This window comes from Balaenoptera ricei, chromosome 5 (assembly GCF_028023285.1).
Source record: "Balaenoptera ricei isolate mBalRic1 chromosome 5, mBalRic1.hap2, whole genome shotgun sequence".
NCBI classification, from domain to species: domain Eukaryota; kingdom Metazoa; phylum Chordata; class Mammalia; order Artiodactyla; family Balaenopteridae; genus Balaenoptera; species Balaenoptera ricei.
In genome coordinates, this window is record NC_082643.1 from 68,318,395 (window position 1) to 68,340,491 (window position 22,097).

Below are 22,097 nucleotides of genomic sequence, written 5' to 3' on the forward strand. Positions count from 1 at the left end.
CCTAAGCCTGCCTGCCCACAACTTCACCCTGCTCTCACTACCACCACCCTCTGGCTCCTGGATCACCCTCATTCTTTAATGGCACGTGGCACTCGTCTTCCAAATCCACTTGAATTTCTGACTTTGCTCCTCCCCCCATTTAGGCTTTATATGTGTCTTCTGTGTGTTTATTCATTTGCATTTCCAATTATGTCCAGAAAAATACTTATAAGACTGGAAATAAATGCTCCAAAACTATTCATAGGATTATGAGGCTCTACTTTTCTTCCTTCTATTTTTCTGTACTTTACAACTTTAAAAAAATATAAACAAGGTCCTCTTGTATAGCACAGGAACTATATTCAATATCCTATGATAAACCATAATGGAAAAGAATATGAAAAAGATTGTATATATGTATATGTATAACTGAATCACTTTGCTGTCCAGCAGAAATTAACACAACATTGTAAATCAACTATACTTGAATAAAACAAATTTTTAAAATAATTTTAAAAATAATTGTGGAATGCCGCCCCTGCCATGACCAACACGGAGGCTTTGTACCGAGTCCTGTTCTTAGTGTTCGAATGACCCAGTCCGAGGCTGAAGAAGCCACCCTGGGTGCACATTGCCATTGACCGTGATGGTGTGCGCTCTGGTGGTGGTGTCTTACTTCCTCATCGCCGGAGGAACAGTTTATGATGTTACTGTCGAACTTCAAGCGTTGACTCTGTGACTGATGAGCATGGGCAGCAGAGGCCCGCAGCTTTCTTGGCCTAGGGAGTAAATGGACAATATAGTATGAAGGACTCACATCCAGCTTTCTGTCTACAGTGGGAGGTTTAGGTTTCATAATGCTCGACTGATCCAAGGCACCAAACACTCCAAAACTAAATAGACTTCTTTTTTTTTTTATACTTTTTTAAAAATATAAATTTATTTACTTATTTATGATTTTTGGCCGCGTTGAGTCTTCGTTGCTGCATGCGGGCTGTCTCTAATTGCGGTGAGCGGGGACTACTCTTCTTTGCGGTGCGTGGGCTTCACATTGCAGTGGCTTCTCTTGTTGCAGAGCACGGGCTCTAGAGCGCAGGCTCAGTAGTTGTGGCACACGGGCTTAGTTGCTCCGCAGCATGTGGGATCTTCTCGGACCAGGGCTCGAACCCGTGTCTCCTGCATTGGCAGGTGGATTCTTAACCACTGCACCACCAGGGAGGCCCTAGACTCCTTCTTGTAGTCACTGGATTCATCTGTGTTCTGTTGAGTTTTCCCATGGCTAGAGTATTCATGAGAATGAAACTGCCGGGCAATCTGATGGGTGAGAGTGCCTTTTGAGAATAAATCAATGGATACTGGATTTGCTCCTTTTAATGAAGTGTTAAAGGCTATACCAACACTCTGATTTGAAATATGGAAAAGGATGAATGAAAAGCAGCAGAAAAGAAGCATCTAGTGAAAACACAGGAAGCATATTAAAAGCTTGGGCTAGAATGTCTTCTTGGTATCAAGGAGACAGGCTTACAACAGAATCTTTTCTGCTGGTCTATATTGACATGCCAGTGATGTTACCTGGCGTTTTCTTCTTAGTTTTTCATTTCTTAAAGAAAATATACTCCATTTCTACAGCTATCATATTGAATAAAGTAATTATTTTTTACAAACCCCTTAACATTTTTTGGGAGATGACATTTCTGACTTTCAGAAATTAATGTAAAATCAGGAAGGAAGATCCCATAAGGTGAGAGCCCTGGACAGCTGATTAGCTTTACCTGTGGTGCTTTGCCTTTAAACAAAGTGTGTGATAGTACATTATTTCAGATACGTATGTAAGACTGTTTCCTGTACAATAAGATGTGTGAAAGGAGCAGAAGTAATTTTTCTAATTAAAAATAAAAATGATAGTAATTGTATGTGCCGTTTTTACCATGGAACATGTACAAGGAATGTTTAAAAGATGGAGGAAGAACAGATTTAGTTCATTCTGCCTCTTCCTCAAAGAGATTAAATCGACCTCCTTATCAGAGCATATTAATAAGAAATCAGGAACTCAATGCCATACAGAGGACAAGACTGGCTGTTTGCTGAGGGGTTATTGCTGTCTGGGAACTCACTTGACCTGTGAGATACCTGAGCCCATCAGTGACGTAACTCCATAGGAGGAACCTGTCACACACACTGTACTGAGAAACACTGCATCTGAATGAAGGTACACCTATACCCTAAATCATTTAAAATTAGCATGAAAATAAATAACAACAGCAGCCGCAGCACCTCCCCTACAAAAGGATGAATTGCTTAAATTTCAGATGGTTGAGTTAGTTGCTTGTGAATTGGGCACTTCTATTCTCAGGGTCCTTGCCTGATTCTGAGGTTAATTAGATGGTACCTGCAGTTACAGAAACCATTTCTCCTTTAACAATACCACTCCAACTTTCATTTATCTTTTTCAGTTTCCTGCTCACTTGAAACTCTGTTGAGAAGAGATTATAGGCTTGATGGATTTGTTAAAAAAGGGAAAAAATAAAATAACATCAGTCCTACTTCACATTCAGCCCATTGAAGAAAGATGCATGAAAGCCGTAAGGTAGATTGTCTGAGCTCAAGCATTCAATGGGGATTCAAAGTACTTCTCAGTCAATCTATAGTCTCTACCAATCCTTGGCCTTTCGTGGAAGATGGGTGATGGCAATGGAAGCCAAGCATATGTCCTCTCTATAGCCTCCCACTCCAATATTAACTTACTGTGACAATAGAAACTCAAGGGGAAAAATTATCCAATAGAATTTGCCAAGGGTCAAAATGTGATACAACTTTATATCAGTTATGTATTACCAAAATAATTCTGTACGATAAATCACCCTACAACTTAGTAGCTTAAAAGAGCAACCATGTATGAGTTCTCAGCTGAGCAGATCTGCTCACCTGGGCCTGCTCAGCTCATCTTGACTGGGCTCACCCATGCATCTGTGGTCAGCCGGTGGTTGGCTGGGGGCTGAGCCTCTGCTGGGCTGACTTGGCCCTAATCCACATGGTCTCTCATCCTCCGGCAGGCTGGTGCAGGCTATTGTGGATGTGCACACAATCTCTGAGGACAAGCTCTGAGTCCTAAGCTTGGAATTGACACACCATTGCTTCTGCTGCATCCTGCTGGCCAAAGTATAACAGGAGCACAGCCCAGATTCCAGGGATGGTGAACAGATTGTATTTCTTAATGGGAATAGTTGCAAAGTCACATTGCAAAGGGTGAGGGTACAAGGAGGGGTAAAACATTGAGGTCACATTTGCAATCAACCTACCACAAGCTTGAAACATGGTGGTGTGTGAAATAAGCGACAGCGATTGCGAAAAACATTTCGTTGTTGAAATTGTTTTGAGACAGTGTAAATCATAGGATTTTCATCAAAATAGGAGCTTAAAATGCTCAAAATTTTAATCAAGGACCATCTGAGAAGACATCCACCACAACCACATCAGGTCTTGCTCCTGACCCCCCATCCAGAGGGTTTTCCTCCCCACAAGGTCTCCTGATCTCAGTATTTTTCTAACACAATCAAGTTTTGACATAACTTGGGCAATTATTCTGTACCTGAAAAACACTCTTTTAAATACAACTCCACAAATTCATATTCAAAATTGTATACGTACAATTTACCTTGCAATTTATATTGCAGCCATGGAAGGCTGTATATGTGAAAGGACAAAGATGGACCAAGAATACGAAATGGTTATTTTCAGATGAAGAGATGGTTGTGTTTTTCTCATTTCTCAAAATGGTCTTTAAAGCTGGGGTTACACTAACAATAAAAAAGGAGAAGATGTAAATAAGTTGAAAGCAAAGATTAACGAGCATTTATCTTTAATAGTCTACACATTGTACAACAGCAAAAACTCTGTATTGTCTTTTCATTTTATAATCCTTGAGGCTGACAATGAAATATTCAAATGCCAGGAAACACAAAAGCAGTTCAGAATTATACTTGAGGAAGAGTTATGTGACTCCACTATCATTACTTAATTCATGCAAAGTGCCTTAAATAAGTCGTTTTATCTTCATCTTGTGATTTTTTTATTTAGTAGAGTTCTATGAAGGTGTCTAATGATGACAAATCAGCAGGGCCCATGGGCTGAAGCATATCTAACAATGCAATTACAGTAATTTGAAAAAAAATAACAAAAGAATAATCATGGTTTTATATTCTCTGGGTGGTTTTGAATACAAATGCAAAAATGTGGGTAAATGTCACAATTAATGTATCTGAAGCCAAAAAAGAAAAACGTGTCTCAGTAGGAAACAGTTTAGCTTAGAGCATCAAGTAATCAAGTTAACTTAATGTAACAGCAAAGGAAACATGTTTCATATTTTGTTTTCCAGGGTTTAGCATAAAGCTTTTAATCAGAAGCTTAACAAAAGAATGCAGCACTGTCTGAATCAGAAAAGTAGTTTTTGCTCTTAAAACTATTTTGTAACTTGTGAGAGGTGAGTTGATGATTCCATCCTATTCTTAGATCCCAACCCTGCCTCATACTTCCCTATCAAGACTAGAAATAACCACAGCAAGAACATTTTATATCCATGCCTTGCTGATTCTTTTTCAAAGTATTTTTGCTTACATTTTCTCATTTAATACTCTTCCAACCTAGTGGATTAAATAGCACAGACATCAACATCCCCCATTTTACTAACGAAGAAACCAAGACACAAGTAACTCCTTCAAGGACATAAAATGGGTAAATGGCAGGACTGGTTAGGATCACTTTTATGAACAGCAGGAAAGGAGGGCACTGGGAGATGACACCTACTACTAAGAAAAAATATATAATATTACACACTTGTTAGAAATCAAAACTACAAAAGCAAAAAGAAGATCATTTAAAATGCCCGTAATTCCCACTTAACGGAGAGAAACATGTGTAGCACCTTGAAGTAACTCCTTCGGGATACAACAATGTTTGCTTCCTATTTCACCGAGCAAGTTGAAGCAATAAGAAGAGAACCTCTACATTCTCCCCTGCCATCTCCCAGCCCCACACGTGTGCCCACATGCTTTGCCTTCCCTGGTACAGAGGGTGAACTGCCTGGTCCTAACGCCACTGTCTCCATTCTGCACTCCATCCAACTTCCTTTCACCAGCTCAAAAGTTCGCTCTGCAATTCACTTCTTATCAATTGTTCCCCCCATTCCATCAGTAAGCAAACATACTGTAATCTCTCCCATCTGAAACAAAGAAACAAATAATGAACAAACCTGTGTTGCCCCGACAACTCTCTTTCACTCCGGCTCCATTTCTCTGCTCCCCTTTAGAACACGCCGTCTTTAAAGAGTTATTTAACACTTGCTATTGCTCTATCTAGATGGAATTTGAATTTTTTGAGGTGTTATTAATTTATGATCATGGACATAAATAAAGTATAGTTATTGCTTTAGGTGAAATTAGAGTGAAAAGTAGCATAGATAATATTCTCAGGTCATATGTTGAATTATCAGGATCCACATTTATTAATGACATTGACTTAAATGTAATTGTCTGTTAACTCTGTTGGAGAGAATTGATGTTTGTATATTATTCAGTTTACTTCATCTAAAATAAACAAAATGTCTTTCTGGCAAAAAATAAATAAGTGTTATTTAGACTCTAGCTCCCACTATCTCTTGAACACATTTTACATAAATTCTCTTCTATAACATTATTTTTAATGAATGCCTAAGATTCCATTGTATAGATGGATGATTGTTTATGCAGCATTGTCAAATATTTAGATGGCTTCCATTTTTTTTTCCAGCCTTATAACTACTAGGTTAGGTTTATTTAAAGGTCTGAATCTGATTTCCAGTATGTACCCACCAGCCACATGCAGCAACTGGGCACTTAAAATGTGGTTAATCAGAACTGAGATATACTGTAAGTATAAGATACCAGATTTCTGAGGCTTGGTATGTAAAATATCTTGTTAACAATTTATTATGTGTTAAAATGATAATATTTTAGATATATTAGGTTAAGTAACATTGTCAAAATTAATTTCACCTGGTTCTTTTTACCTTTTAAGCATGGCTACTAGCAAATTTAAAATTACATATGTGGCTCACATTTGCATCTCTCATTATATTCCTACTGGACAGTGCTAGTCTAGACTCTTGAGGGTGGACCCTGAAATTTCATTAATTATTCATTCCTTTGCGCTAACCAACCATTCTTTCAGAAATCAATACAATCCAAGGTTCCCAGCCTTTCATCTTACAGTCTTTTTTTTTTTAATTGGAGTATAATTGTTTTACAATGTTGTGTTAGTCTCTGCTGTACAACGAAGTGAATCAGCTATATGTATACATATATCCCCTCCCTCTTGGACCTCCCTCCACTCCCCATCCCACCCATCTAGGGCATCACAGAGCACGGAGCTGAGCTCCCTGTGCTATACAGCAGGTTCCCAGTAGCTATCTGTTTTACACATGGTAGTGTATTTATGTCAGTCCTAATCTCCCAATTCATCCCACTCTCATCTTACAGTCTTAATTTGTTTGATTTGATGCTTCCTTCCAACTGACTTAGGGAAATAAGAATTTTTATGTTGTTATATACAAAAGTAGCTTTTGCGTTTTACGCGCCTATTCTAATACTGTTTGTGTCCTGTTGGCGTCTGCAGTCTACAGTCTTGTGGTCCTTTCTGAAAGAGGTAGGTCCTTCTGTAAGATCGTGCAAGAAGAGGTAGGTGCTGTGTTGATCATCCCACTTGGAATGTGGGCCCTAGGCAGGCAGATGGGGAGACTCATATTTCTCATTCATGAAAATGCTCTCCTATCAGAGGTTTAAACATGCCCCTTGGCCATGACCAAGGTTAAAGAAACAGGCATCTCTTTATTTTTTTTATTTTTTATTTTAATTTATTTTATTTATTTATTTTTGGCTGCATTGGGTCTTCGTTGCTGTGCGCGGGCTTTCTCTAGTTGTGGTGAGCGGGGGCTACTCTTCAGTGCGGTGCGCAGGCTTCTCATTGCGGTGGCTTCTCTTGTTGCGGAGCATGGGCTCTAGGCACGAGGGCTTCAGTAGTTGTGGCACGTGGGCTTCAGTAGTTGTGGCTCTCGGGCTCTAGAGCACAGGCTCAGTAGTTGTGGAGCATGGGTTTAGTTGCTCTGCTGCATGTGGGATCTTCCGGGACCAGGGCTCGAACCCGCGTCCCCTTCATTGGCAGGAGGAGTCTTAACCACTGCACCACCAGGGAAGCCCCAAGTGTCTCTTTAAAGGAATCAGAGCTGAATACGAATAAGCTGAAAATTACAGGCTGACCTATGTGGTTCATATTATGTATTTACGCACTTTCAGCTTCCATTTCCTTTTCTCCTTATTAGTACTAAAACAGTTATAAAAATAAAATTAAATGATAGATATAGATATATTGATACATATTCAATATATATTGCTATATATTCAGATACATATCTGAAATAAATATATATAGCTATATATCTGACATATATAAAATGGTATATATTTATATTTATCTATAAATATGTACATATCAATAGATAGAGATATATAAATTGATATCTATCTATTAGATACAGATATCAATAAGCAGACATCAGTTTATATATCTCATAGGTACAGTTCTCAGCCCACAGCAGATTCTCCACAAATGCTAGCCCATCACACGCACACATGCATGCACTCCTAACCACTGGCCTTTTTTCACACTTAAGAAAGTAAGAACCAGCTGATTTAAATTATAATCCTCCGCCAGCGCTCACGCCTGAAGAACTGGTACTTGCAGACCCTGGGAAGCCTTCTCAGCCGGCTGGGAGACAGAAACAGTAGTGTGAGGCTTTCCCAGGCACTTGGTTTGCATCAGGCAGATGCCCACAAACCTTTCATTCATAGAGTGCCCAAGGTCAGGCTGCGGCAGCAGAGCAAACTGGAGATAACCGGGTCTTTCATGTACTTAGACGCTGAATAGAATTTCTGGGGGTTTTTTCCCCTCTCTGGGAAGGCTTCTCTTTGCAGCAATAGATAAAATTTTTAAATGTGGACATCAATTTAGAAAATATGTGGATAGTACCCAGGTTTCATCAATGGATACCAAAATTGGCCTCACTGACTCTTTAGTTTAGAAATGATTCTACTCATGAGGCATCCAAGCACAGCAGCTAGGACGCCCGATTTTCTCAGAGTGAATGGCACCTCCATTTCAAATATCTATCCCAGATCATAGTAGGGGCTACCAGAGTACCCTCTGGTGGGGCATGGGGTGGAGGGCCAACTGGGTAAAGGGAATCACTATATGGTGACAGATGGAGACTAAATTTTTGGTGGTGAGCACGCCATAGGGCATACAGAAGTAGAAATATAATGCTGTACACATGAAATTCATATAATGTTATAAACCAATGTTACCTCAATAAAAAATAAATCTAAACACACACACACACACACACACACACACACACACACAAATACTCAGTCCTGTCAGACCCCTTATTTCAAATATTCTGTGAGGCTGTGTATTAATCAGGCTGCGTCCTGGTTTGGGTCTTTGAAAATACGGTCACCAGTTAGAGACAGAGGAGAAAGTAGGACATCCTTTTTTTCTCAGACTTAAAAGAAAATTATTTATTACAAAAACAACATCCTAGCAAGCAACATGACCAGAAATTTTACTGAAAGAAAAATTCACCCCTGAACCAAACATACCAAGAAATCAAAATATTTTCTTTTTTGGATGTGCCCTTCGCCATCCCTAATTTGTGAAATATTTGTGATCCAGCACTAAACAAACAAAACAAAACAAAACAAAACAACAGGCAATGCCAAGGCTATGTGAGTTCCCAGACCTGCACTCTCCCACCCTCTTGGCTGGCTCTTCTACCAGATATATAGATGCAAACCATGGGATGCCGTCTCCTCCTCCCCAGCCCACCTGCAGATGGTCCAAATGAACCCCCCCAACTCTCCATCAATCAATGTTTCAAAACATCACCTACTGCGTGTTCAGCGCTCTTCTAGACACAAAGGCGGGTGGGGAGGAGGGGTGTAGGAAAGAAATAGAGAGCCTGGTCCTAACTCTCCAGGGGCATTGCCATGGCAACAGGAAGGGGGTGGTAGAGGGGGTGGAAAAGGGCACAGTTTCAGTGAGAGGCCAGGGCCCAACTGGGGTTCTTGCCCCATTTCGTGTGTACAGGATGCAGCTGCCTTCTTTGTCCTTTGTGAATGAAGCCACCGATTGTAGTTTCTGGGGCAGTTTCCCAAAAGTGTGTCATGAGAAAGAGGCAAGATGTTAATGTGCTGAGCAGAAAAAAACAATTCCACGGCCAGATGAGTTGGGACACGAGAGTTAAAGAAAAACAAACAGGTCTCTTTCTGCGGAAGATCTCAGAGCATTTTCTCTCCTGAGGGGCAGCGTGAATCTCAATGAGGGCACTAAAGCTCGCTGCGTTTCCCAAGCTTGCATGGACACAGAGGAGAACATCTTCAGAAAGCAGCATCTAAGGAATTCATTTTGGGAACTGCAGCTGCAGAATATTCACTCTCATGCCTGCCGAAGACCGTGTACCAGATTCTCCCAGGTATTTCTAGGTCAGAGGAAGCCATTCTCTTGCCTTCCTTCCCATGCCTGGAAAATGGTGGAATTGAAGGGAAATAAGATGTTAGGCCAGAGAACACCCGTGCAGAGAGGCCCAGAAAGGACTGGGAAGGAGAAGGATCCAATAACAGATGCCACTTATGGAGCACTTTCTCTGTGTCCTGCACTGTCGTCACAAAGGAGTTACTGGGTCACAGCTACTGTTATAACCAAGACTGACGGTAGCCCCCAAACAGAAGCTTCCATGGCCACCTTCCTGAGGTGCCATAGAAATCCCAGCCTTTCCCCCATTGCCTTCTCTTTCCGAATACCCTCTTCACAGTGTCGATGGGGGCCTGGGGAATGAGGTCACAGGAGGCTCTGTGGTTCACGCCTCTAGGATGACTTAGGCTGTTCTCTTCCCTCCAAGCTTCCTCCTGTATCTCCTGAGGTCACTCCATTCTCCTTCCCTCTAGTCCAATGGTTCCCAACCCTGGCTGCACATTAGAATCAGCTGAAGTTTTTTAAAAAATTCCAGTGGCCAAGCCTCAGCCCAGACAAATGAAGTCAGAATCTCTGGGCCGGGGTCAGGGGTGGGGGGGGTGGGGGGGGGCGGCGGGGCTGGAGACACTCAGGCATCAGTAATTTTTTTTTAAATTTATTTATTATTTATTTTTGGCTGTGTTGGGTCTTTGTTTCTGAGCGAGGGCTTTCTCTAGTTGTGGCAAGCGGGGGCCACTCTTCATCGCGGTGCGCAGGCCTCTCACTGTCGCGGCCTCTCTTGTTGCGGAGCACAGGCTCCAGACGCGCAGGCTCAGTAATTGTGGCTCACGGGCCCAGCTGCTCCGCGGCATGTGGGATCTTCCCAGACCAGGGCTCGAACCCGTGTTCCCTGCATTGGCAGGCGGACTCCCAACCACTGCACCACCAGGGAAGCCCAGGCATCAGTAATTTTAACAGCTCCTCAGGTGATTCCAATTTGCAACCAATGTAAAGAACCACTGACACAGTCCAAGGACAGAATTCTATCTTTTAGCAACCCTGTCTCTCAGGAAGCAGATTCCTTTTCATCTGGAACTCAGCAAAACCTTTATTTGGAACCCCAAGTGTTCTCTCCAGGGTACCCAAATCCTAATTTACTGGTGTCTCTCAATTATGACCAAAGAATTTTCTGGAACTATCATGTTCTCTGCTCTGGGGCTCCAGCTTCACTTTAGTTCCTCTGACATCTCTACAGTTCAGTCACTACATTAGGGGGCATAGTCAGGCAGGCAGAGCGCAGTGCCTGCTTCCAAGAGCTTTGCCGCTCAGTGATTCTTGCCGATTCCCAAGTTCTATTACGAACCCCAGTTTCACCATCTTGGTGCCATCAACCCACATTCCTGCTAGGAGTGACACCCCCAGACACTCATCTCCACCATTTCTCTTCTCAGAGAAGCCTGAGTGCAGAACATTAGCTCCTCTGTAAGATTTTAGTCTGTGATTAGAAGGCTGTAGTAGGCTGCCCCCTGGAATTTTGGGAAATGAATAGAAAATGTCACCTTACCTAAAATGGAAAGTAATGGAATCAATATAAAACAGATAAAGCAGCCTTTCTGATCTCATCTAAATAACCTACTTTAAAAGATAGATTTGTAAGGTCAGTACAAATGAGAGTCAACCCAAGTAAAAAATCAGATGATTAAAGTGTAACTTTAAGTCTGGGATGGATTTAATGCAAAAACAAAAAATTCTAAAACAGTATTCTTTAAGTGGAGAAGACAAGACAATTTGGGGTATAGAAAAAAAATTACTATTTCAATTTAGATTCAATTTAATTTAGAGAAATAAATAAATCTCCATTTTAATATACAAATTGGTAGTAGTACATGTATATACTTTATAAATAAATAAACATATATAGAGTTTGCACTCAAAAAGTTTTAATCATAGGGGTGCACAATAAAAAAGTTTGGATATTACTGTTTTAAATAATTACATTATAAAATCTCAATATACACAGAAAGCTAGTGTTCAGCTTGGAATGAGAAGAAGATGGTGAAAACAACAAAAGTTGGTCAGTATTTATCCAGCACTGTTGAGAAACCACGCCCTGACCGGAAGAATGCCTATCAGACACTTATCAAAGTTGTCCAGCTATTATGGCTTACATGTCAATTCCTTAGAGCCAGTCCCCTGTACCTGCAGTGGTACTCACAAGGCAACCTTCTGGTAGTAATCTGACTTCTCATGTAGACTTTCCTACAGGGAGATCATGTATCAACCAGCCAACACCTGATTCCATGTCTGTTTGGAGGCATTGTAAATTTATAAAATAGCTCCTGACTTATCAGGTGGTTTGCTGGTTTGGGCTGGGGTTTTCAGTAAGTTGGGTAGATGCAAGTCAAGTGTCCTGAGGCTGATCACCTCTGAGGGAACATGAGACCCTGACATCTCTGAAGTTCTTTCCTGAGCACCATCTTGATGCACCACTTGACAAGTATGGAACTTGATTTGTCTGAATCCCAGACACATCAGGTTTTCCTAGTCCACTTACGTTTTTAGGAAAGGAAAATAGGTCTCATTGTTAGGTGCCTAGTAGTAGAACCACAGACACTGCAGGACACACAAAATGAAGTATAGGTGGAAATAATCCAAATGTCTATCATCTGAGAAATGGATAAATAAGATATGGCATATCAATACAAGGGATTATGCACCACTATATATAAAATAAACAACAAGGATTTCCTGTATAGCATAGGGAATGGTATTCAATATCTTGTAATAACCTATAATGGAAAAGAATCGGAAAAAATATATATATATGTATAACTGAATCACTTTGTTGTACACCTGCAACTAACACAATATTGTAAATCAACTATACTTCAATTAAAAAATACAATGTATTATTTGGTCATCAAAAGGAATAAAGTTCTGACATATGTTACAACATGGATGAATCTTGAAGATGTCATAAGTGAAAGAAGCTAGTCACAAAAGACCACATATTATATGATTTCATAAGTATGAAATGTCCAGAACAGAAATCTGTAGAGTCAGAAAGCGCATCAGTGGTTGCCACGGCTGAGAGAAGAAGATTCTGGTGAGGAAGGGCAATGGTCTTCTAAAACCATCTCCCAGTGGGTGAAAATGTTCTAAAATTAACTGTGGTGATGGCTGCACGTATCTGTAAACATACTAACAACCACTGAGTTGTACACTTTTTTTTTTTTAACATCTTTATTGGCGTATAATTGCTTTCACTTTGTTATAAAGCAGAAACTAACACACCATTGAGTTGTACACTTTAAATGGATGAATGTGTATGGTATATAAACTGTATCTCAGCTCTTTTTAAAAAAAAAATGAAGCATAAGATGAAGAGGTGATCAACAGTTCCTATGGGTCTCCTCACTGGGATTTTTATTTCCCACTGGTCACTGTTTTGCTTCCTGGAATTACTCTCTAAGTGCAAAGAAGAAAATCTGAAGGCTCATGAGATTAAGAGTCCCCATAAAGGTCCGTGGGACTGACAACCTACACCTCAGTTCATGAGAGAAAAGGGAGCTGGGAGCAGAGGAATTGTGATCCCTACCTCATACCTCTCTGTAATCCCCATAACCCCAATATGACAGATATTTCACAATCAGAAGAAACTCAGAAAATTCCAGCAAAGCTGATAATCTGGATTTTTGAAATATCCACCCAATCTGCATAAGAAGATTTAGAATCATAGAATTGCAGACCTGGAAGAGCTCACAGAATTCAAATATTTAATTTAACCCTTTTATTGTATAGGCAATTTGACAAGCTCCCCTCCCCACAGGATATGGGGTAAAACTTCCTCTGTCTTCTCACCCCCAAACCTGCCCACAGAGAGTCCATTGCCCACCTTCCCAGCGTCCTTTGCTTTGTCTTACTCTCTTCTCTCCACTCCCCCCAAACACCTCCTCCTAGTTCAGAAAGTTTGAAATTGCCTTCCTATGTGACAGGAAATTGAATTTGTCATAGCCTACATTCTCCTAGCTCTGTAGTTATAGGAAAAAATAGATATATATAGGCTCAGTCCTCCAAGCCCCAGTACTGAATACTTAAAGAAAGACTTTTGGAATTTGGGAAAATATGTTATTTTTTCTCTCAAGGGCCTGGCTCTTGCAATTCGATGTGTGACTTTCCCAAATGAGGCATGAAGAGTCTATTTTGGCCATCAGATCCTCAACTTTGGGGCTTCCCTGGTGGTCCAGTGGTTAAGACTCCGTGCTCCCAATCAGGGGACCGGGTTTGATCCCTGGTCAGGGAACTAGATCCTGCTTGCTGCAACTAAGAGCCCACATGCCTCAACTAAAGATCCCACGTGCCGCTACTAAGACCCAGCACAGCCAAATAATAAATAAATATATTTTTTTAAAAATCCTTAACTTTGACTCCTTATTTCTCTGTGCTTTCCAAATAAAAAATCCTGACCCTCTCTGAGGGAATGTGCCTCTGGTTGAATATTTGGAAATATACCAAATGTACCCAAAAAATGTATCCCAAAAAAAGCATAGTTTCATTTATACAGCTAAAAACAGCCCATAGAATGTGTATATATGTATAACTGAATCACTTTGCTGTACAGCAGAAATTAACACAACATTGTAAATCAACTCTACTTGAATAAAATAAACTTAGAAAACAAACAAACAAAATAACCCATAACTAAAGTTTTCACTTCAAACTTTTGAGTCTATGACTTTAACCAGCCCTTGGTCTTCAGTGTTCCTTCGATGGCAATAGACCAACTTCACCACCACCAATTCTTCAGTCTTCCCATAAACTCCTAGGTGGCACCTCCTCCTCCTTTCTCCCTCCCCTTTCCTTTTCTCCATACGGATGGGCAATGGTCTTCTAAAACCATCTCCCAGTGGGTTGCCAATAGTAGAATAGAATGGTCACATGGCCCCAGAGTCCGGAGTCACAGCCTAAAACGAGTCTATAAATGCTTTGAAATTGCTTGTTTTTGTCTTCAAGATTCATACATATGCTCCATTCTCCTCCAAAACTGACCACTATTTCTTTTAAATGTTACAAATACGTTTTAAATGACATATTGAAAACACTTAGCTTATTCTCTTAATCTCCGAATAAAATTGACCCCCCAGTATAAAGCACTACTTTGATCCTGTGACTTCTAATAGACCTTGACACATTGCTGAGTGCCCCCAGTGATGGACACAAATTTTTGAAAATGGGTAGATGGTTTGCCAATACTAAATCTGTGCTGCCACCGGGTATTTCAAGCCACAATAGCACTGAGCATATCAGGGAGTTGAGACAACATTTGTAAAATAAATTAATGTGGAAGAGAAAATAGAGAAGCAGCCACTTTGAGCAGGGCTGAAGACCTCTTCAGAAAATGGTAAAGGGTAAAAACTGTTTTGCTCGTTGTTCAGAATCAACACCAGCTTTTCAGCATTTACTGCAGGCACATATAATGCTTGCATCTTTGTAGCATATAATGGGACAATATTTGGGGGATGGTAAGCCACCATATTAACCTTTGGGGGTCTCCAGTTCCAACTCATTCTAGAACATCCAGAGCAGGAGTCATTTCACATCTAGAGTTTTGGATCATAGATTTCCTCAGAACAGTAGAGAAGATGTGAGTAGGTCTGGCTCACCTGGGTAGTCTCCCTCTCTTGAGGTCAATGAATCTACAAAATCCCTCCACAGCAGCACCTAGGTTAGTGTTTTATTGAATACTAGGAGCAGGGGTGAGTACACCAAAGGCTGGGAATCCTGGGGTCATCTTAGAGTTCCGCCCACCCGGGAGCAGAACCCCAAATATGAATGAGGAACACTGAAAACATCTGGGCTAGCGCACACTTCCCCTGGCACCCCCGTGGGAAGAGTTTCAAGCGTCTGGGAAAAGTCCACACCTGATGCTGCCACTTCTAATATGACAAGGGCAGTGACAGGCGTTACGGTAGAGGGCATAATCGAGTGAGCCTGAGGCAGCACTTCTGACTCCCCAAGTCCTCCCCATGGTAAGCAGGTGACCAGAAGTGCCCAGGCCTATGGTGGAGGGGAGACAAGGAACACATTCCGGGAGTCAGGCCCTTTTGCACACCAGGCTGCAGGCAGGCATGGCCTGAGCTCTTGGACCAAGCCTCCGTGGCTGAAGACTGTGAAGCTGCCTGCCCCAGTGCCTCTGGAGGCCTCTGCCCTGTGAGCATCACGCCCACCTGCTGGGCCCAGCACCCAGGAAGCAGGGCCATCACCCCCCGACACACACAAAACAGATGAGCTGCCATGAAGTTCGGGGTGGATGGCAGGGCGGCACTGAAAGGCTTGGGGCAGGGTCTCAGCTCCGGGGCCAGGGTAGGGGCGTTAATCAACAGACATTTACTTCGCACGGTTTTGGAGGCTGGGAGTCCACGATCAAAGTCCTGGCCCATTTGGTTCCTGTCTGCAGGAGCATCAAGGGCTGGGGACCTGGCCTGAGGGCAAAGCTTCAGGAGTGGAGTAGATGGAGACTTGGGGATCAAAGGCCCCAGATGAGAGCCGTAGCGGGAACCCAAACAGTCTCTGAAGCTGCCCAGTCCTGCTACCCTCAAAAGAGGATCCAGAGAATTCCACAGGGATCCAAAGACCCGGGCTCCTCTTCGCTGCTCTGAATCAGGTGAACCGTCTTCCCCATTACACCAGTGTCTTCCTGGAGAAGAAAGGGGATTGGAAGCCTGAGCAAGCGTCCCAAAGACACTGAGTTCTCATTGTCCTGGGACAGAGGGGTATTCCCAGGCACAGGACTTTGAGTTTTAAAACTGGGAAAATCCTGGTGAACCAGGACAGTTGGCACCCTAGTCTGAAGAGATGGTCTAAATGATGAAATCGAGCTAAGTACATCAAATTGAGTCACACACACGCACTGCCCACCTCAGAAAAATCACATCAGTATAGAGATCTAACCAGCTGCATTTTCTTTACTCACCTAAAGTGTAGTGCTAGTAGATTTCCAATCCTGCTTTACCATTTTTCTAAGGGCTTGCGCCCATGCTCTCCTGCTTCATCCTCACATCAGCCCTGCAATACAGACAGAAAGAGCCTTTGGAGACCATATGAAAGGTGAGGTTAAGAGACGTGCCTGAAAGCATACAACCAGTGAGTGCATTGCACCAGATCCTCTGATTCCCAGTTTTCAGCACATGATGACTCTTCGGAATCTACAAATTTGCTCCTTATCTTTTTCAGTGATTTGCTTAAATTTCATTAATAAATTAAATCCTGCATATTCATGAATGTAAATTACTCTTCATTGAGGGTCCATTCACAGTATGGCCATGATAAGACCACAGGAAGGCATGGTCACGGCTGAACAGTAGCCCCCTGCAGTGGGGCTCACCTGCCCTCCTTTTGTGGATGACAATAGGAAAGCCAGAACAAAGAACAGGTCCAGCCAGAGCGCTATCTCTGTGTGATGCTTCCCCCTTGTGGCCAACTTGCCGCTTTGGACAGGAAGTAAAGAATTCTCCAAAGGTCTTGGGGATTACTTACCCACTCAGGTTATGAGCATGGGTCTGGGTCTGGGTCTGGGTGGGCTCCCCCAGCCCCCTGCCCAAAGATTTCACATGAAATTTTTACCCTGTGGATAAGGGAGGTGGAGGTTTGCCCACGAGAAATCTGGGTGTCCAAAGATTAAAAGGCACAAAATGAAGTCTCTGACCTCTAAATTCCAGCCAGGAACTTCATCGTTGTTCGTGGGCTGACTTTCTAAGACACAGCAGTGCTTGGCTGCCAACCAAGGCTCATCACATCTCGAGGATGACAGTAGGTTGTAAGCAACAGCTGATGTCAAAGGATGGCTGGTGTGGAGGAGAATTCGTTGGCGGTTAACCACCCTATAACCTTCATCAGACCTGCCATCAAACCCTCCTTGATGTTCTTATTCTTTCATTCGGTATATATTTCTTCAATTTTATATAAACTTGAATAAAAGCATTTTTACAAACTGCTATTTTTACTTACATAGAGAGAGGGCTTTAAGTCCAGTCCCCTAGGACCCCTTGCCAGCTCCCTTGCCATCTCTAAGCCCCTCTTGTTCATTATCCTGGGGCCATCACAGACTGCAAACTCATAAGGGCCGCCACAATCTCACTTACCCAAGGTGACCCACTTCAGGAGCCTAGGGGATGACGAATAGGGGGGCATGTTTAGCCTGGTATAATGGAACCTTGTTCTACACAGGTTCCAATAAAAGCAGAACCAGCCTAAGATGGCAGAGAGTGTCTGACGGTAGAAAAATGGGCAGGAAAATGGTGGAGGGAGAGGCAGAGGAATTAGCGGCAAATTCCTGGATTATTTTTCTGAAATCAGAAGCTTTGAGAAGATAGCGTTATGGAAACTGATGGGTTAAAAAAGGTTTCAACTGAACTTGTCTCGCACTGGGTTTGTATTTGTTGGTCCAGTGTAAGGCTAGGGATGGGGATGCAGAGGTGGGTTGAAGTTGAGATGGCAGAAACATTCCCATTTATGTCCTTGATAGAAAACTCACTTTTCCTTGTCCCTCCAAGACAAGGTTGGAGCCCCCTTTTACGTATATTCATAATGCCCTCCCTTTCTACTTGCAGCTCTGATCAGAACTCTTATGAAGTAACTATTTGGGTACTTATTTTGCTAAGTCTTTCCCCACCATTGACCTGTAAATGAGGACAGGAAGATCGACAAATACTTCTGAGTTAATGAGTAAATGAATGAAGGATTGTGTCATCGAATGAATATGTGCTAAGTGCTGTGCCAGGCACGGGGAAAACAGGAAGAAAAAAGACAGAGGGGGCCTACCTCCAAGGAACTTACAATTGAGCAGGTAATTAGAAAGCAGATGAAGGCTTCAAAGGACAAGTACAGTGAGCATCTGGCATGGTTTGGGAGTGCATGGGTCTGAGACCTCAAATAAATCGTGGCAATTCACTAAATGAAGAGGTAGAGATCCAAGGAGAGAGCATTCCAGGCAGTGAGAACCGCCCGTGCCGATGTCTGAAATGGGAAAGAACTTAGTTCATCAGCGGGACAGATGAGGCTGGGCCAGAGTGAAGGGGAGAGTGATGCAAAGTGACGTGGGTGGAGGCCAGATCACTCAGGGCCTTTTAGTCCTTGTTATTGACTTCTCCCTAAGGGCAATAAGAAGCCATCGATTGGCAGGAAGGTATGGAGTGACATAATCGGGCGGGTGGGGTTTTTTAATAATAATTTATCTGGCTGTTGTGTGGAGCATGCATTGGAGAGAGGGAAGAATGGACAAGGCTAGACCAGTCAAGAGGCTGTGGCCGCTGCCCAGGTGAGAGGTGATGGAGGATGACCTTATAGATGGTCGCGGAGACGGAGTGGAGGGAGGATTCAGGAGTGACTTAGGAAGCAGAACTTGGAGAGTGTAGGGAGCCAGGAGAAGGAGTCCAGGTGACATGCAGGTCTGGGGCTCGAGCATCCGGTACGTGGACACTGGAGGAACAGCAAGTGTCCAGGCTCATTTGGGGACCTCTTGAATTTGAGGGTCCTGTGTGTCTTCCAGAAGGAGCTATCAAGTTGGTAATCGCCTATGTGAATCTGGAGCCCAGGAGAGAGGACAGCACTGGAAATAGAGAATATACTGATGGTAAGTGAAGCTAGGTGAGTTCAAGATAAGACAGGAGGAGGGATTGACTCCACCCAGCAGCCACTGAATAGACAGGCATTCGGTGACTGTATGAAGACAATGCAGCAACTCTGCATGTGTAACTCCTCTTGCATTTTGTTTTCTAATCTCTGTATTGTCCTGGGCAACAGATTGAATTCTCATATGTGGTAGAGGCTGCTAGTTGCCTACCCCATATCCATTCTCCCTATGTAACAAACTCCTATATTGTCAAGAGTCTCAGTGTGCCCAGCTAGAAAACATTTCCCAGCTTCCTTTGCAGATAGGAATGGCTAGTGGGATACAAATGGAAGTTGTGGAATAAGACTCCTAAGGGGGTTGACTCAGCAAGGAGGCAAGTACCTTTTGCTCTTTTACCTTCCTTTATTTTCTCCCTGGAACTTGGGCCTGATGGCTGGGGCTCCAGTGGCCATCTTAGACCATGAGGTAATTATAAAGATGAAAGCCACACACAAAGGGTGGAGGAATGGACAGGAAGATAGTTTCTGGGTCTCTGATGCCTGTGGAGCTACTATACCAGCCTAGGTGACTTCCAGGCTGCTTTGATGTGAAATTAGAAATGAACCTCTATACTATATAAGCTACTGATATTTAGATTTTGTGATGTATGCAGTCAAATGTAATCTAACTGATAGATGGTTCTTGTGATAATCAGACAAGACAGTGAATTGAAGAAGGAGACTGTAAGAATGCACAGGAAAAAATAAATCAGGCTAGGCTGGTGCATGAAAATGCTCTTTCATATAACATCAGGGAAAATTTCCATGTTTCCTACAATGTGTTGAACTGACAGTGCAACAACCAAAGCAGATCATCCTAAACACCTCCCCTTGGGACTCAGTAACTGAGCGTCTTTGAAGCACAAAGGAATGTTAATTCCACTTACAGAAAAGAAATACAAAAATAGTGCTCATTGTGATTAAGACCTAACATTTCAGACAACTAGGAAAGTGCAGGTGTCTCCATGCACGGGATGCACACTCATTCTGTACAAAGTTCCCTTGCAGAATTTCCAGAAAATAATTTTTAAAAATATGTATATAGGGGACTTCCCTGTCAGTCCAGTGGTTAAGACTCCATGCTTCCACTGCAGCGGGTGTGGGTTCTATCCCTGGCCAGGGAACTAAGATCCCACATGCCATGTGGTGTGGCAAAAAAAAAAAAATATACCTAAACCTCATGTTATTCTCAGTTCCCTTTGGTCCTCTAATTCTTCTGGAATTCCGTCTCCAGGTTGCCTGGCCAAAGGAGTGAGGATTGAAATCCAGCCTAAACTTAGCTCCCAAAGTCTACCATGGGGTCAGTTCGGGTCACCCTGGAAGCAGTGGCACTTTTCATAATTTGTTCATTCAGAAGAGGCATCTTTTAGCAATTGATACAAAGACGCTTGCTCTGCTAGCTGGTTCCGTGGTGGATACATGGGCCAACATTATTCCTTTCCTCTGAAAACCACGTTGATTTAGATTGCATTCAAGAAGTTGAGGCCAGGAACTTCCCTGGTGGTCCAGTGGTTAAGAATCCACCTTCCAGGTCTCGGGTTAAAATGGCGAGTAGGCCTGCCGTTGCAGCATCAAGCAAGTGGCTGGAGGGTATTCGAAAATGGTATTACAATGCTGCCGGGTTCAATAAACTGGGCTTAATGCGAGATGATACGATATATGAGAATGAAGATGTAAAAGAAGCCGTAAGAAGGCTTCCTGAGAACCTTTATAACGACAGGGTGTTTCGCATTAAGAGAGCACTGGACCTGACCATGAGGCAGCAGATCTTGCCTAAAGAGCAGTGGACAAAATATGAGGAGGATAAATTCTACCTTGAACCATATCTGAAAGAGGTTATTCGGGAAAGAAAAGAGAGAGAAGAATGGGCAAAGAAATAATCATGTAGTCTAAATCTGGATGCAGCTATCCTAAAGTATTTTTATGAAGTTGGTTAAGCCTGAAATGTACAATGTAGAACTATCTGGGCTGTAAATGTATTACTTTAAATAAATCTCTATTACAATTAAAAAAAAAAAAAAAGAATCCGCCTTCCAATTCAGGGGACGCAGGTTCAATCCCTGGTTGGGGAACTAAGATGCCCACGTGCCGCGGGGCAACTAAGCCTGCATGCCGCAACTACTGAGCACGTGGACCACAACTAGAGAGAAGCCCACACCACACAACGAGGAGCCCGCACACCGCAGTGGAGAATCCCACATGCCGCAGCGAAGATCCTGCTAACCACAACTAAGACCCAATGCAGCCAAAAATTAAATAAATAAATAAATATTAAAAAAAAAAAAGTTGAGGACTAGGAAAGCATATTAGGAGTCCCTCCACACAGCAGGGAAGATGGATAAAGCTCTTTGAGGGATTGGTATGAAGAAAATTATTAGAAGCAGACAAATATGGGTAATCCACAGCAGAGCCATATCCACTAAGTAAATGTAAACCCAAATGGAAGAAAACATCTTACTTACTACCAAGACCAAGGAAATGAGGATGTGGCCAAAAGGGGACATTTTAAAGAAGTTTCTTTAGAGTTTCTGTTGCTCTCTAGCATCCCCTTGTGGTACTTAAAACAATCTGCAGGACAGTACCTCTATTCCAGGCCTGGTTCTTAACTGCAAGAGATTTGAACTATAAGACACTGATACCCTGGATGCATTATACTCCCTATCCTAGGCACAAGAATCTTATAGATCTTTTAAGAAAAATTAACAGTAACCAAAATAAAACTAGCAATGAGGGGCTTCCCTGGTGGCGCAGTGGTTGAGAATCTGCCTGCCAATGCAGGGGACACGGGTTCGAGCCCTGGTCCGGGAAGATCCCACATGCTTCAGCGCAAGTAAGCCCACGTGTCACAACTACTGAGCCTGCGCTCTAGACCCCATGAGCCACAACTACTGAGCCTGCGTGCCACAACT

The 22,097-nt window shown here is 42.6% G+C and overlaps 1 protein-coding gene and 1 pseudogene across 1 annotated transcript; both read left to right on the plus strand.

Annotated features, from left to right (window-relative positions):
• The first annotated feature begins 522 nt into the window (after window positions 1–522).
• Window positions 523–1,317, plus strand: LOC132366241 (oligosaccharyltransferase complex subunit OSTC-like; annotated as a pseudogene).
• Window positions 1,318–20,724: 19,407 nt separating this feature from the next.
• Window positions 20,725–21,150, plus strand: LOC132366505 (cytochrome b-c1 complex subunit 7-like). The gene has a single exon (XM_059924100.1). The coding sequence runs from the start codon at window positions 20,733–20,735 to the stop codon at window positions 21,066–21,068; it is 336 nt and encodes a 111-aa protein (XP_059780083.1). The 5' UTR covers window positions 20,725–20,732; the 3' UTR covers window positions 21,069–21,150.
• Window positions 21,151–22,097: the final 947 nt, after the last annotated feature.

What these genes read in the sequence shown, in the direction of transcription:
- LOC132366505 (XM_059924100.1), top strand. Translation starts at nt 20,733, where the DNA reads ATGGCGAGTAGGCCTGCCGTTGCAGCATCAAGCAAGTGGCTGGAGGGT.